Source organism: Pan troglodytes, chromosome 23, assembly GCF_028858775.2.
Source record: "Pan troglodytes isolate AG18354 chromosome 23, NHGRI_mPanTro3-v2.0_pri, whole genome shotgun sequence".
NCBI lineage: Eukaryota > Metazoa > Chordata > Mammalia > Primates > Hominidae > Pan > Pan troglodytes.
In genome coordinates, this window is record NC_086016.1 from 33,306,514 (window position 1) to 33,319,613 (window position 13,100).

General features: G+C 44.2%; 1 protein-coding gene across 5 annotated transcripts in view; it reads left to right on the top strand.

The window, feature by feature from the left end:
• RNF185 (ring finger protein 185) overlaps positions 1-13,100 on the top strand; it is a 46,719-nt gene that overhangs the window by 27,316 nt on the left and 6,303 nt on the right. For 4 of the 5 annotated variants that reach the window (XM_024352853.3, XM_063808161.1, XM_024352854.3 and 1 more), the window contains 3 exons: positions 5,086-5,104; positions 7,882-7,994; positions 9,349-9,403. In XM_024352853.3, the coding sequence (XP_024208621.1) occupies positions 5,086-5,104; positions 7,882-7,994; positions 9,349-9,403 (187 nt within the window). Of the gene's footprint in view, positions 1-5,085; positions 5,105-7,881; positions 7,995-9,348; positions 9,571-13,100 lie in introns of all 5 variants that reach the window. The other variant, XR_002941235.3, reaches the window with a different exon arrangement.

Below are 13,100 nucleotides of genomic sequence, written 5' to 3' on the forward strand. Positions count from 1 at the left end.
CTCCTTCTGAAGCTTGACTCTGCCACCTTCCTGTTTGACCTTGCACAAGGTACTTACACACATTCTGCCTCATTTTACAGGGTCGTTTGCAAGCATTAAATGACTCAAAATACGTAAAAGGCTTAGAAGAGCACATAGCTTGCAGTAAATACTATGTGTTAGCTATGACTATAATTGTTACTATATTTTATGTTTATATATAGATAGATACACTCATCAAAATGAAGTGTCAAGGTCGGTGTCTGTTCCAGCCTTGATGGTTACAGGAGCCCTTTCTGGCTCTGAGAACCTAGGTGCTAGGTGAAGGTCGGATTTTGTTTTTTTTGTGTGTGTGTGTGTGTTTTTTTGTCTTGAGATTTTGAGCTGAACCTTGAAAGGTCGATCAAAAAATGCTAGGTAAAGGCGAAGGGTGTGTGTGTCACTCCAAGGCAGGGAGTTTCTAGGGACAGGTACATGCACTGTTGGACTCATCTGAGACCCTTGAGGCTACTGTATACCTCTCACAGCACTCTGGATGAGGGTCTGGGAGTGTTAGGAAAAATAATGGTTACAGTAGTGTTGAGCCAGATTATCAAACCCAGATTCGACTAAAGGGACATAGAGGTAATGAATATTTTTGAGCAGAGAAATTGTGTGAAGAAAAGGCCGTTTAAACAATATTTAAGGGATTTTAAGTTGGCAACAGCGTAAAACATCAATTTATTGGTGAATAAATAGAATGGAGCAGAGATTTTTGTTCTTGAGGCTCTTGCCCTAATTACCATCTTGTGTAAAAGCTGTTGTGATCCACATTCTCCTAGAAATTCAGGATACTTCAGGGTATCGTAAAACCAGGACTTGAAATGATTGACAAAATTAAGAATTAAAAGACAGGATACCCCTGATTTGATTATGTAAATGTATCAAATTATCACATATAACATAAAAAATATGTACAGCTATTATGGCTGGGCTCAGTGGCTCACACCTGTAATCCAAACACTTTGAGAGGCCATGGTGGGAGGATCACTTGAGCCCAGGAGTGCAAGATGAGTCTGGGCAACATAGTGAGGCCCCACTATGTTTAAAACTAGTCAGGCATGGTGGCGGTACCTGTAGTCCTAGCTACTCGGGAGACTGAGGTGGGAGGAAGGCTTGAGCCCAGGAATTTGAGGCTACAGTGAGCTATGATTGTATCACTGCACTCCAGTCTAGGCGACAGAGAGAGACCCTGTCTCTTAAAAATATATATATATTCTGGGCTGGGCGCGGTGGCTCACGCCTGTAATCCCAGCACTTTGGGAGGCCAAGGTGGGCGGATCACAAGGTCAGGAGATTGAGACCATCCTGGCTAACACGGTGAAACCCGTCTCTACTAAAAAAAAAAAAAAAAAAAAAATTAGCCGGGTGTGGCGGAGTGCACCTGTAGTCCCAGCTGCTGGGGAGGCTGAGGCAGGAGAATGGCGTGAACCCGGGAGGCAGAGCTTGCAGCGAGCTGAGATCACGCCACTGCACTCCAGCCTGGGTGATGGAGCAAGACTCTGTCTCAAAAAATATATATATGTGTGTGTGTGTGTGTGTGTGTGTGTATGTGTGTATTTGTGTTTGTGTATGTATTTATTAAATTTTATAATTATAAATTTTAAGATTATAAATTATGTATTTTATATATATATTAACTATATATATATTTAAATGTACAGCTGTTGTATATCTTTTTTTTTTTTTTTTTTGTGGAGACAGCCTTGCTCTCTTGCCCAGGCTGGAGTACAGTGGTGCAGTCTTGGCTCACTTGCAACCTCTGCCTCCTGGGCTCAAGTGGTTCTCCTGTCTCAGCCTCCCAAGTAGCTGGGACTACAGGAATGCACTACCACACCCGGCTAATTTTCTTTTTGTATTTTTAGTAGAGATGGGGCTTCGCCATGCTGGCCAGGCTGGTTTCAAACTCCTCACCTCAAGTGATCTGCCCACCCCGACCTCCCAAAGTGCTAGGATTACAGGCGTGAGCCACCATGACTGGCCCTGTGTCAAATTTTTTTTTTTTTTTTAGAGACGAAGTCTTGCTTTGTCACCAGGCTGGAGTGCAGTGGCACAATCTCGGCTCACTGCAATCTCTGCCTCCCAAGTTCAAGCAATTCTCCTGCCTCAGCCTCCCGGGTAGCTGGGATTACAGGCGCACACCACCACACCCAGCTAATTTTTGTATTTTTAGTAGAGAGAGGTTTTCACCATGTTGGCCAGGATGGTCTCGATCTTCTGACCTCGTTATCTGCCCGCCTCGGCCTCCCAAAGTGCTGGGATTACTGGTGTGAGCCACCATGCCTGCTATCAATTTTTTTTTTAAAGGCAGAATGCCATTGGAAAGAACACAGACTCTAAAATGAAACATGCTTCCAGTCTGGATGGTGCATCCCTGAGCAAATGTGCTAGCTTCCCTGTACTTTGGTTTCCTCATCTGTAAGATGGAGATGATGGTACTGCCTCATAGGTTAATGTGACCGTCCACTGACATTAAGAAATGAAAAGGTATTCAGCCACAGCGTGGCACACAGTACAGTCATGCAGTACATAATGACATTTTGGTCAACAATGGATTACATATCCAACAGCGGTTCCATAAGATGATGATGGACCTGAAAAGTTCCTATAATCTAGTGATTTTAAAATGTTATAGAGCAGTGCGTTACCTTTTCTATGTTAGGTATGTTGGATTTTTTGTTTGTTTGTTGTTTTTTTGAGGAGTCTCACTCTGTTGCCCAGGCTGGAGTGCAGTGGCGTGATCTTGGCTCACTGCAACCTCTGCCTCCCAGGTTCAAACGATTCTCCTGCTTCAGCCTCCCGAGAAGCTGGGATTACACATACGTGCCACCACACCTGACTAATTTTTGTATTTTTAGTAGAGACGGGGTTTTACCATGTTGGCCAGGCTGGTCTTGAACTCCTGATCTCAGGTGATCCAACCGCCTCAGCCTCCCAAAGTGCTGGGATTACAGGCGTGAGCCACCACGCCCAGCCTGGTTTTTGGTTTTTTTTGAGATGGAGTCTCACTGCGTCACCCATGCTGGAGTGCAGTAGCATTCCAGATTGAGTAGCACGATCTCAGCTCACTGCAACCTCCACCTCCCAGGTTCAAGTGATTCTCGTGCTTCAGCCTCCTATGTAGCTGGGATTACAGGCATGTGCCACCACACATGGCTAGTTTTTGTATTTTTAATAGAGATGGGGTTTCACCATGTTGGCCAGGCTGGTCTCGAACTCCTGACCTCAAATAATCTGCCCACCTCAGCTCCCAAAGTGCTGGGATTACAGGCATGAGCCACCACACCTTGGCTCTATGTTAGGTATGTTTAAATACACAAATATTTACCACTCTGTTACAGTTACCTACGATACTCACATGCTATTCAGGTTTGTAGCTTAGGAGCAATAGGCTGTACTATGTAGCCTAGGTGTGTAGTAAGCTATTTCAGCTAGGTTTGTGTAAGTACACTCTGTGGTGCTCACAATGATGAAATTGCCTAATGACACATTTCTCAGAACTATCCCTGTCGTTCAGTGATACATGACTATCGTTGCTTAATAAATGGGAGGAATGGTCATTGTTATAAAGCCTGACTTTCCCCTGAGGGTCATTCATTCACCTCCACTTCTCCCCTAGAGCCTTTAAGGGAACTTGCCAGTGGAGATGTGCCATGATTTGGGGTTATTCTCCACTCAGTTTAGAATGACATTGCAAGATTAATGTTGGAGTCAGATGTTATGGCCAGGAAGATTGTGTATTTGGTTTGTGAAGCTAAACTGTGGTTCAGGAATTGGAAAAGGAACTATCCTTTGAGTTCAAAGTGTACTCAGCTAAAGATACTTGGTATGTGAGGTACAGAAGCCATGCCTGCATTTTCCACTGTCCTGGCCTACATAGTAGGTACACAGTAGATATGTGTTAACTAAATAAACAAGAGAAAGAAATTAAAAATGTGGGCCAGACACGGTGGCTCACACCTTTAATCCCAGCACTTTGGGAGGCCAAGGTGGGAGGATCACCTGAGGTCAGGAGTTTGAGACCAGCCTGACTAACACGGTGAAACCCCGTTTCTGCTAAAAATACAAAAAATTAGCTGAGCGTGGTGGCACACACCTATAATCCCAGCTACTCAGGAGGCTGAGGCAGGAGAATCGCTTGAACCCGGGAGGCAGAGGTTGCAGTGAGCTGAGTGAGCTGCACTCCAACTTGGGCAACAAGAGCAAAACTTCGTCTCAAAAAAAAAAATAAAAAGTGGAGTTGAATACTTTTCTTTCAATTCTGTAGATATCATTTTTTTTTGTATGTGGTGTTAGATTATAGAAAGGGCAATGAACTAGAAGTCAGGAGACTTTTTTTTTTAATCCTGATGCAGTTCATTTTATGTTTCTGAGCTTTAGTTTCCTCATTTGAAAATGGAGAGATTGGACAGCAGCTCTCTAAGCTGAAGGTAACCCTTTCTGTCAAGTAGCATCCCCATCCTTTCTGTTACTTAAAGATGCTTTTAGAGTAGACCTGAACTTTTAAGCTGCTTCCTGCTAGGAGAGTTCTCAAGGATGAGGACAGCCTGAAGATTTTGTTAAACTGGATCTGGACTACCTGAGAGTCCACACATCCCTTGTGAGCCCGAGGAGGCTATGAACCCACTGAAATTGAGTGTAAAATAGTGTGTAGTACATGTGTATGTGAATGCCCCCATCAATTTTTTGCACAGGGTGTCCTTAGCTTTTATTGGATTCCTTCAGATGTTGTAACCTCTCACAGGGTGATTTGTAGAGAAGCTGGGTCTGTGTGGTCTGAGCCCTGGGGATTTCACATATACTGAGATCTCAGGGGCAGAGGCTGGGGTCTTATCTCCATTGCGTTATTTATTTTCTGTGATTTTTACCCCAGTTTTTGTTTAATTTCCGATACCAGTAATCCCTACAGAACCTCAGTGGGCATGCAGTGCTCCATAGTTTACTCCTGTTTTCTCATTCTGCTACTACCACTCCACCCATCAAGTGTTTCTGCTAATGAAAACATTTTTCTTCCTTACCGCTTTTCTCCTTCTCCTTGATGACTGGTTGCCCTGGGGACTCTGGCAGTTGGCCGTGTTTACATCAGGTAAGATGCATTTCATTTTACTTTGTCTTTCATCAGCTATGGTTGCACAAGAGAGCCCTAGTCTCAGGAGACTGCTTTCAGAAGCTGCAATCTGCCCTGCTTGTGGGCTCATTTGCTTACTTACCCCCACCCCCAGCCTTCTTTACATACCTGTCCACTGACAGACACTTGATGAAATCGGGATGGTCCTAATTCTGCCACAGAGGGCCTTTTTGGATCTCAGTTACTCATTTATAAATTGGATTGGATTTATGTTAGTTAGGTCCTTTTTATTTTTGAGATTCTGCTTCTATTAAAACAGTGCCTCCTATCATATCAACAGTCCCCCAGCCCTTAAAGGTTATGAAAATATTAGGAAGGGGAAAACTTTTTTGATGTCAACAAAGAGCTTTTGTGAGGAGAGAAAAGTCTATTTTCCTAGCTTTAGCACCTGCTTGGTGAGACAGAGCTGGGCCTGGCATTCACAAGTGGCTGTGAATAATCACAGCCTGCTGAAAGTCTCCCTGGCCGTCAGCAGTAGAGTACCACACTCGTAGGTGGCCTGGGAATGTGGGGGAGGACAGAAGTTCCAGACTGCTAAAGCTTCAGAATCTGGATGGGAGAAAGAAGGTGGGAACAGGGCTGCACATTCTGTCCCCAGCAGGACCTGGTAGTACATATTGACTATGAGTTTATGAAGAACACGTAACACATTAAGTTTTGGAGCTATGAACAGTAAGAGTAGGAAATAAAATCATTCAGTGCTGCCATCTCCTCAGCCCTGAAGTCCTAGATTCATGTTTATAGAATGTCTATAAAAACACGTTTTGGCCGGGTGTGGTGGCTCACACCTGTAATTCCAGCACGTAGGGAGGCCAAGGCAGGTGGATCACTAGAGGCAAGGAGTTTGAGAACACCCTGGCCAACATGGCAAAACCCCGTCTCTACAAAAAATATAAAAATTAGCTGGGCGTGGTGGTGCACGCCTATAGTCCGAGCTACTAGGGAGGCTGAGGCACGAGAATCGCTTGAATCTGGGAGGCAGAGGTTGCAGTGAGCTGAGATTGCACCACTGCACTCCAGCCTGGGTGACATAGTGAGACTCTGTTTCGAGAAAAAAAAAAACCCAAAAAACCAAAAAAAAAAAACAAAAACAAACAAAAAACAAACAAAAACAAACCAAAAACATTTTTTATCACTTGTTTTTTTAAGAAAATTAATTTTTTTTTTTTTTTTTGAGGCAGTCTCACTCTGTCGCCCAGGCTAGAGTGCAATGGTGAGATCTCGGCTCACTGGAACCTCTGCCTCCCGGGTTCAAGTGATTCTTGTGCCTCAGCCTCCTGGGTAGCTGGGATTACAGGTGCACACCACCACACCCGGCTAGTTTTTTTGTCTTTTTAGTAGAGACAACGGAGTTTCACCATGTTCCCCACGCTGGTCTTGAACTCCTGACCTCAGGTGATCCACCCGCCTCAGCTTCCCAAAGTGCTGGGATTACAGGCGTGAGCCACCGCGCCTGGCCTAAACAAAAAATTTTAATGTAACCAGTGAAAGGGCCTGAGAAACCCAAAACGGGATTTTTTTTATATTGAAAGAAATAGGTGAATGCAAAAAATCAATGAAAGTACACAAAAAGCATTAAGCAAATTTAGATAATGAGCAAAACCTATCCTTTAGCATGTGGTAAGTCACCAGAAAATGATCAGCTTATCTCCTGATTCTGATGCCTGGGATACACAGTTGTTGGGAAAATGCTATAAAAATGAGAAATTGGCTGGGCGCGGTGGCTCATGCCTGTGATCCCAGCACTTTGGCAGACCAAGGGAGGAAGATCACGAGGTCAGGAGTTTGAGACCAGCCTGGCCAACATGGTGAAACCCTGTCTCTACTAAAAATACAAAAATTAGCTGGGCGCAGTGGTGGGCGCCTGTAATCCCAGCTACTTGGAAGGCTGAGACAGGAGAATTGCTTGAACCCAGGAGGCAGGGGTTGCAGTGAGCTGAGATCATGCCACTACACCCCAGCCTGGGTGACAGAGCAAGACTCTGTCTGGGGGAAAAAAAATGAGAAATCACAGAAAGAAGAATATGACTGACAGGAAAATACAGTTTCTCCTACTGGGAAGGTGAGGATTTAAAGTTTGCTGTACTTACACCAGCAGCCTAAATTGAGGCTGGGTATGTCAGACTTGACAGCCCCAGGCTTGCAGTTTCCCTCCCCCTGTGTTGCTAGGAGGCCCTAGAGAGAAACAAAGCATGAAGAAGCCTGTTTAATTGTGATGATTTTTTTTCTTTTTTTTTGAGACAGAGTCTTGCTCTGTTGCCCAGGCTGGAATGCAGTGGTGCAATCTCGGCTCACTGCAACCTCCGCCTCCCGGGTTCAAGCGATTCTCCTCCCTCAGCCTCCTGAGTAGCTGGAACTACAGGCATGCGCCACCACATCTGGCTAATTTTTGTATTTTTAGTAGAGACGGGGTTTCACCTTGTTGGCCAGGCTGCTCTTGAACTCCTGACCTCAGGTGATCCACCCACCTCCACCTCCCAAAGCGCTGGGATTACAGGCATGAGCACCGCACCCGGCCAATTATGATGATATTTAAAGGCAATTTTGATTTTACCACTGGTAAGTATTTGTTGAATGGTAGGAGAAGGAATGGGAGTCAGGTTCCTTGAGATGTTCCCTGCTCATGCTGGTGTTTCCCAGTTTGAGGCCTCTGGCCTGTGTTGTTCTGGTGGCTCTGGCTGATCACTCTGGTGGGTCTTGGGCCATCCACATGCATTTTTCTCTCCTGTTTGCAGTGGTTGGAGACCAGACCTAACAGACAGGTGTGTCCTGTTTGCAAAGCTGGCATCAGCCGAGACAAGGTCATCCCCCTCTATGGAAGGGGCAGCACTGGGCAACAGGACCCCAGGTGAGGACTCAGGATGCCTCTCCCAACCACTTCTCCCCTTGGATGTGAATTCACTCCCATTCAGCATCCCCTAACCCCACCCTTTACGTAGTACTAGATGATCTCTTGGTTTCGAAGCAGTCTCATCCAGATGAGAGTCAGCTAGGAGGGGAGGGAAGAGAGGGGATCCAAGTTGCCACTTGCTGGGACCCAGCAGTGAACAGACATCACAATCACAAGTGTGCAGAGCCCTGTGAAAGAGCATTTCTGCAACCTGGGAAGCAGGATATGTAGCAGGAGAGGCTCCAGGGAGCAGGGTTGCTGCATCAGTGATGTATAAAGCATGGCGGGAGGGGAAACAGGATCTGGGTGACTTTGTGGAGTTTGGGGTTTCTAGAAATGGAGATGTGCATGGGTCCAGCATTCAACAAACACAAGTATTGAGAGCCCTTCATGGTCTGGCATCCCCAAGCTCTCCAGAAGAATCTCTTACCTTTATCCAGCTACCCTAGCATGTGCTGTGTACCCGACATATTAGACTTTCTCTTAAAGGGACTTGCTCTTTCACATTTATCAGCCTGTGTATTTGCTCTCTCTTCTGCCTTCTTCCCTCCCCAGTCCTGCTCAAGCTACCCCTCTACCCCCACCTGCTCCTCTAACTTCTACTCATCTCTTATAAGCAGCACTAAAGTTCCCTCTTCCTTGAAGTGGTCTGTCTTCTTCACATTAGTTGCTCTCACCCAGTTCCCACCACAGTGTCATATGACTGGCTTTATCCCCCTTGAAACCATGAACACTTCAAGGGTTGGGTCTGTCATCAGTATTACAGCATCCTGCATAATGCTTGTTGTATAACTAAGCCCTCAATTGAGTATTCATGGGTTGAGTGATTTGAGGGGGTGAGACTCAAAAATAATAGCATTGGGTATTTGCCCAAGAATAGTAGGAGATAGAGCTGAAGTTAATAGGGGAAGGTCAGAGAAACCATGAACCTCAGCCCTTACTGCTGACAACCCACCCTCTGTTCCAGTATGGATTTGGGATTTCTGTTATCTGTAACAGGCCCAGGGAAGGCATCTGGCCATGATTCCTAACCGATCTGAGTCAGGATCTCTGTAAGAGGAGTAGGCTGTAGTGCAATCTGGTGAATATCTCATAACAAGCTGATTTTCTCCCTGGTTCTCTATACACGTGGGAAGAACAGTTGCAGGTAGAATGAAGAGTTAGTATTTGGAGAATTAATCTGGCATAAGTTCATGTCCTGGGCAAGAAAGAGGCTATGGCCCTGACCCTGTTGGTAAAGAGCTCCAGGTCCTCACAGGGAGCAACTCAAAGCAATTTGTAATAGACTTATTTTACACCATTTCTGTTTCAGAGAGAAGACCCCTCCTCGTCCTCAAGGACAGAGGCCAGAGCCGGAGAATAGAGGGGTGAGGAACATTCTAGGAGAAGCTTCTACAAATGAGCTGATGGCTTTACAAGTTTCCTTCTTAGCCTTACGATTTTTCTCCTTGATTATAAAAGTAAAGGAAAACTTGTAAAATACAGAAAGGAAAAGAGGGGGAAAAAAATCACTTATAACCACACCAATCCAGAGGTAACCACTGGAAACATTTTGGTTCTATTTTCTTTTCCATTTTTCTATAATTATATATACACACAAATTTTACAAATCTGTGCGTGTATTTTACAGATGTGTGTATACTTTTTACAGTTTTTGTTTTTTGTTTTTTACAATATGTGGCTCCTGTTTTGTAACCCTCTCTTAAAATTTCATTTGTTCTACAGGTATTTAGTACCTTCTTTGTGTGAGTGGGAGTCTTTCAGTATTATCTTGAGATTTTACATTGCCAGCAATATTTTACTAACTAGCTGTTTAGCATTTAGTTGTGTGGATTTAACATAATTCAATCCTTTGTTAGACATTAGCGGCTTTCTTTTTCCAAGTTAAAAAAAATCCTGATGAACTTACAGATAAATTTGTGAGCATGTTGATTATTATTTTATTAGGATAAGACAGGGTCTCACTCTGTAGCCCAGGCTGGAGTGCAGTGGCGTGATCACAGTTCACTGTAGCCTCGACCTCCTGGGCTCAGTCTACCTCAGCCTCCCATGTAGCTGGGACCACAGGTGCACGGCACCATGCCCAGCTAGTTTTTTGAGGTTTTTTTTGTCTTTCTTTTTTTTGTTTTGTTTTGTTTGGGTAGAAACAAGGTCTCACTATGTTGCCCAGGCTGGTCTCTAACTCCTGGGCTCAAGCAATCCTCCCACCTCAGCCTCCCAAAGTGTTAGGATTACAGGCGTGAACCACTGTGCCTGGCTTAGGATAAATTCTTAGAAGTAAGATTGCTGGCTAAAAAAAAATGGCACATTTGTCTCTAGTGGTCTAGTGGCTAGGAACAAAAACATTTAAATTTTTTGCATATTTACATCAAATGTTACTCTTAAAAAAATTCTGTTAAAATGTTAAAGAAATTTTAAAAGCAAAATATTTACCCACCATTGCCAAGAGCCCAGAACAAATATATTCTCATATCCTCATGTCCTCTTCATCTGTATGCTGTGCATATGTATTTTTATGTAGCCATCACCATTCTGTTTGCTTTAAAATTTAATTTTGGCAGGTTTTCCATGATGCTCTGAAGTGTCCTCTTTATTATTTAGGCTGCCATTTATCCTATTGAGTTTTTTATTATTTTTTATTTTTCCATGCTATTGCTGGGAACCCATTGAGTTTTGGTTCATTATAATTTGGGTTTTCCTCATCGAAGGACCTTTTAGTTCTTTCCCCATTTTGCTGTTTAAATAATGCTACAATAACCATCTTTGCACACTTTTTTTTTTTTTTTGAGACAAAGTTTCACTCTTGTTGCCCAACTGGAGTGTAGTAGTGCGATCTCGGCTCACCACAGCCTCTGCCTCCCGGGTTCAAACAATTCTTCTGCCTCAGCCTCCAGAGTAGCTGGGATTACAGGCATGGGCCACCACGCCCAGCTAATTTTTGTATTTTTAGTAGAGACGAGGTTTCTCCATGTTGGTCAGGCTGGTCTCAAACTCCCAAGCTCAGATGATCCGCCCTCCTTGGCCTCCCAAAGTGCTGGGATTACAGGCGTGAGCCACCGCGCACTGCCACTTTCTTTTTTTTTTTTTGAGTTTGAATAATGGCATTTTATTAGGATTTCCAGGAGTAGGATTATTGAGTCAGGGATCTTGAAAGAAATTAAGGTTCTTGGCTGGGCGCGGTGGCTCACACCTGTAATCTCAGCGCTTTGGGAGGCTGAGGCGGGTGGATCACCTGAGGTCAGGAGTTCGAGACCAGCCTGACCAATATGGTGAAACCCTGTCTCTGCTTTCTTAAAAACATAAAAATTAGCCAGGTGTGGTGGCATGTGCCTGTAGTCCCAGCTACTCGGGAGGCTGAAACAGGAGAATCACTTGAACTCGGGAGGCAGAGGTTGCAGTGAGCTGAGATCGCACCACTGTACTCCAGCCTTGGCGACAGAGCAAGACTCCGTCTCAAAAAAAAAAAAAAAAAAAGAAAGAAATTAAGGTTCTCTTCTCCGGATTACCCTTAATAATAATACTAGCAGTAAACACTTGTTGAATGGTTACTATATGGAAATAACTATATGTTAAGAGCTTTATATGCATGATCTCATTTAAGCCTCACATCAACTCATTTAACGGAGGAGGAAACTGAGGCCCAGATAGGTAAAGTGATCTGTCCAGGGCCACACGTACAGTGCTGAAACCCAGATCTGGCTGGTATTGAAGTCTCTACTCTTGACCACCAGGTGACACCACTTTAACATTCCTAGGTTTTGGTTTCCTACAGAGCATTAGCAACTAATGCAGGAATCAGAGGCCCCCAGAAGCCAGAGGCCCTGGCCTTGTTGACCAAAGTGCATACCTCTAGCATTTATAAGCACCTGCAGCTACTAGCAATTTTTTTTTGCATACTCTGGCCCAGGAACATAATCCCACCAAATGTATGGACTGGTGAGATCATATAGATGTTGCTAGAAGGGAAGCAGAATGGTTAGTCCTCAGGATTGCACTGAATGAATCTGTGGTTCCTGATGAAACAATTGCACCTTCCCAAGTAAGGCAGCCTCAGTCCCAGGAGCCGTTAGATTCAACCATGAACTGAGTAGGAGGCATTTTGTATTGAGGAGATGGAAACTCTTTGTTTTCCCTCCCTTTAGGTTTGCCCTCGCATTAAGTCAGCTGTTAGGCTTTATAGGTGATGCCATCTGGCAAGAAGTTTGGAACTAGATGCCAGGCTGCTCAGTGTGTGATGGAGAGCAGCTATTTTTGTGACTTGCAAAAAACTCATAAATGAAGGCCATTGAGCTCTTTGTGAAGAGCATTTGGCCCAATAGTCTGTCTGCTTTTTATTATTTTTAAAATCATTTGTTCTAAACCTCTCATCAGGGGTGCAGGGGAAGAGAAAAAAATATTTGAAAGATGCGCACAGTAATTAAGAGCATGAAGGCCGGGCACAGTGGCTCTGGCCTCTAATCCCAGCACTTTGGGAGGCTGAGGTGGGAGGATCACTTGAGCCCAGGAGTTTGAGACCAGCCTGAGCAACAAAGTGAGACCCTATCTGTACAAAAAATTTAAAAATTAGCAAAGCATGGAGGGGTACACCTGTGGTCCCAGCTACTCAAGAGGCTGAGATGGGAGTATTGCTTGAGCCTGGGAGGTTGAGTCTACAGTGAGCCATGATTGCACCATTGCACTCCAGGCTTGGTGACAGAGCGAGACCCTGTCTCAAAAAAAAAAGAAAAGAAAAAGAAAAGCATGTGTTTTCAGATCAAATTGACCTAGTTTTAGATCTAAACTGTACTCCTTGGTCAAGTTATTTCACCTCTCCAAGCCTCAGTTTGGTCATCTGTGAAATGCAGATGAAGCCAATGTAAAAATTAAACATGATTTATATGTCCTAATGCTTAACATGGTGCCTAGCACAGAGCTCACGCTTTAAAAAAGGGAGTTATTTATTCACAGTATTGTTCCTGCTGAATCTTTTCACGTGAAAGATGATGCAGTGTAGAACATGCACATGGAAAGAAAACTGAGGGTGATATACCAAACTGCTGATAGTGGTTATTTCAGAGGTAAAGT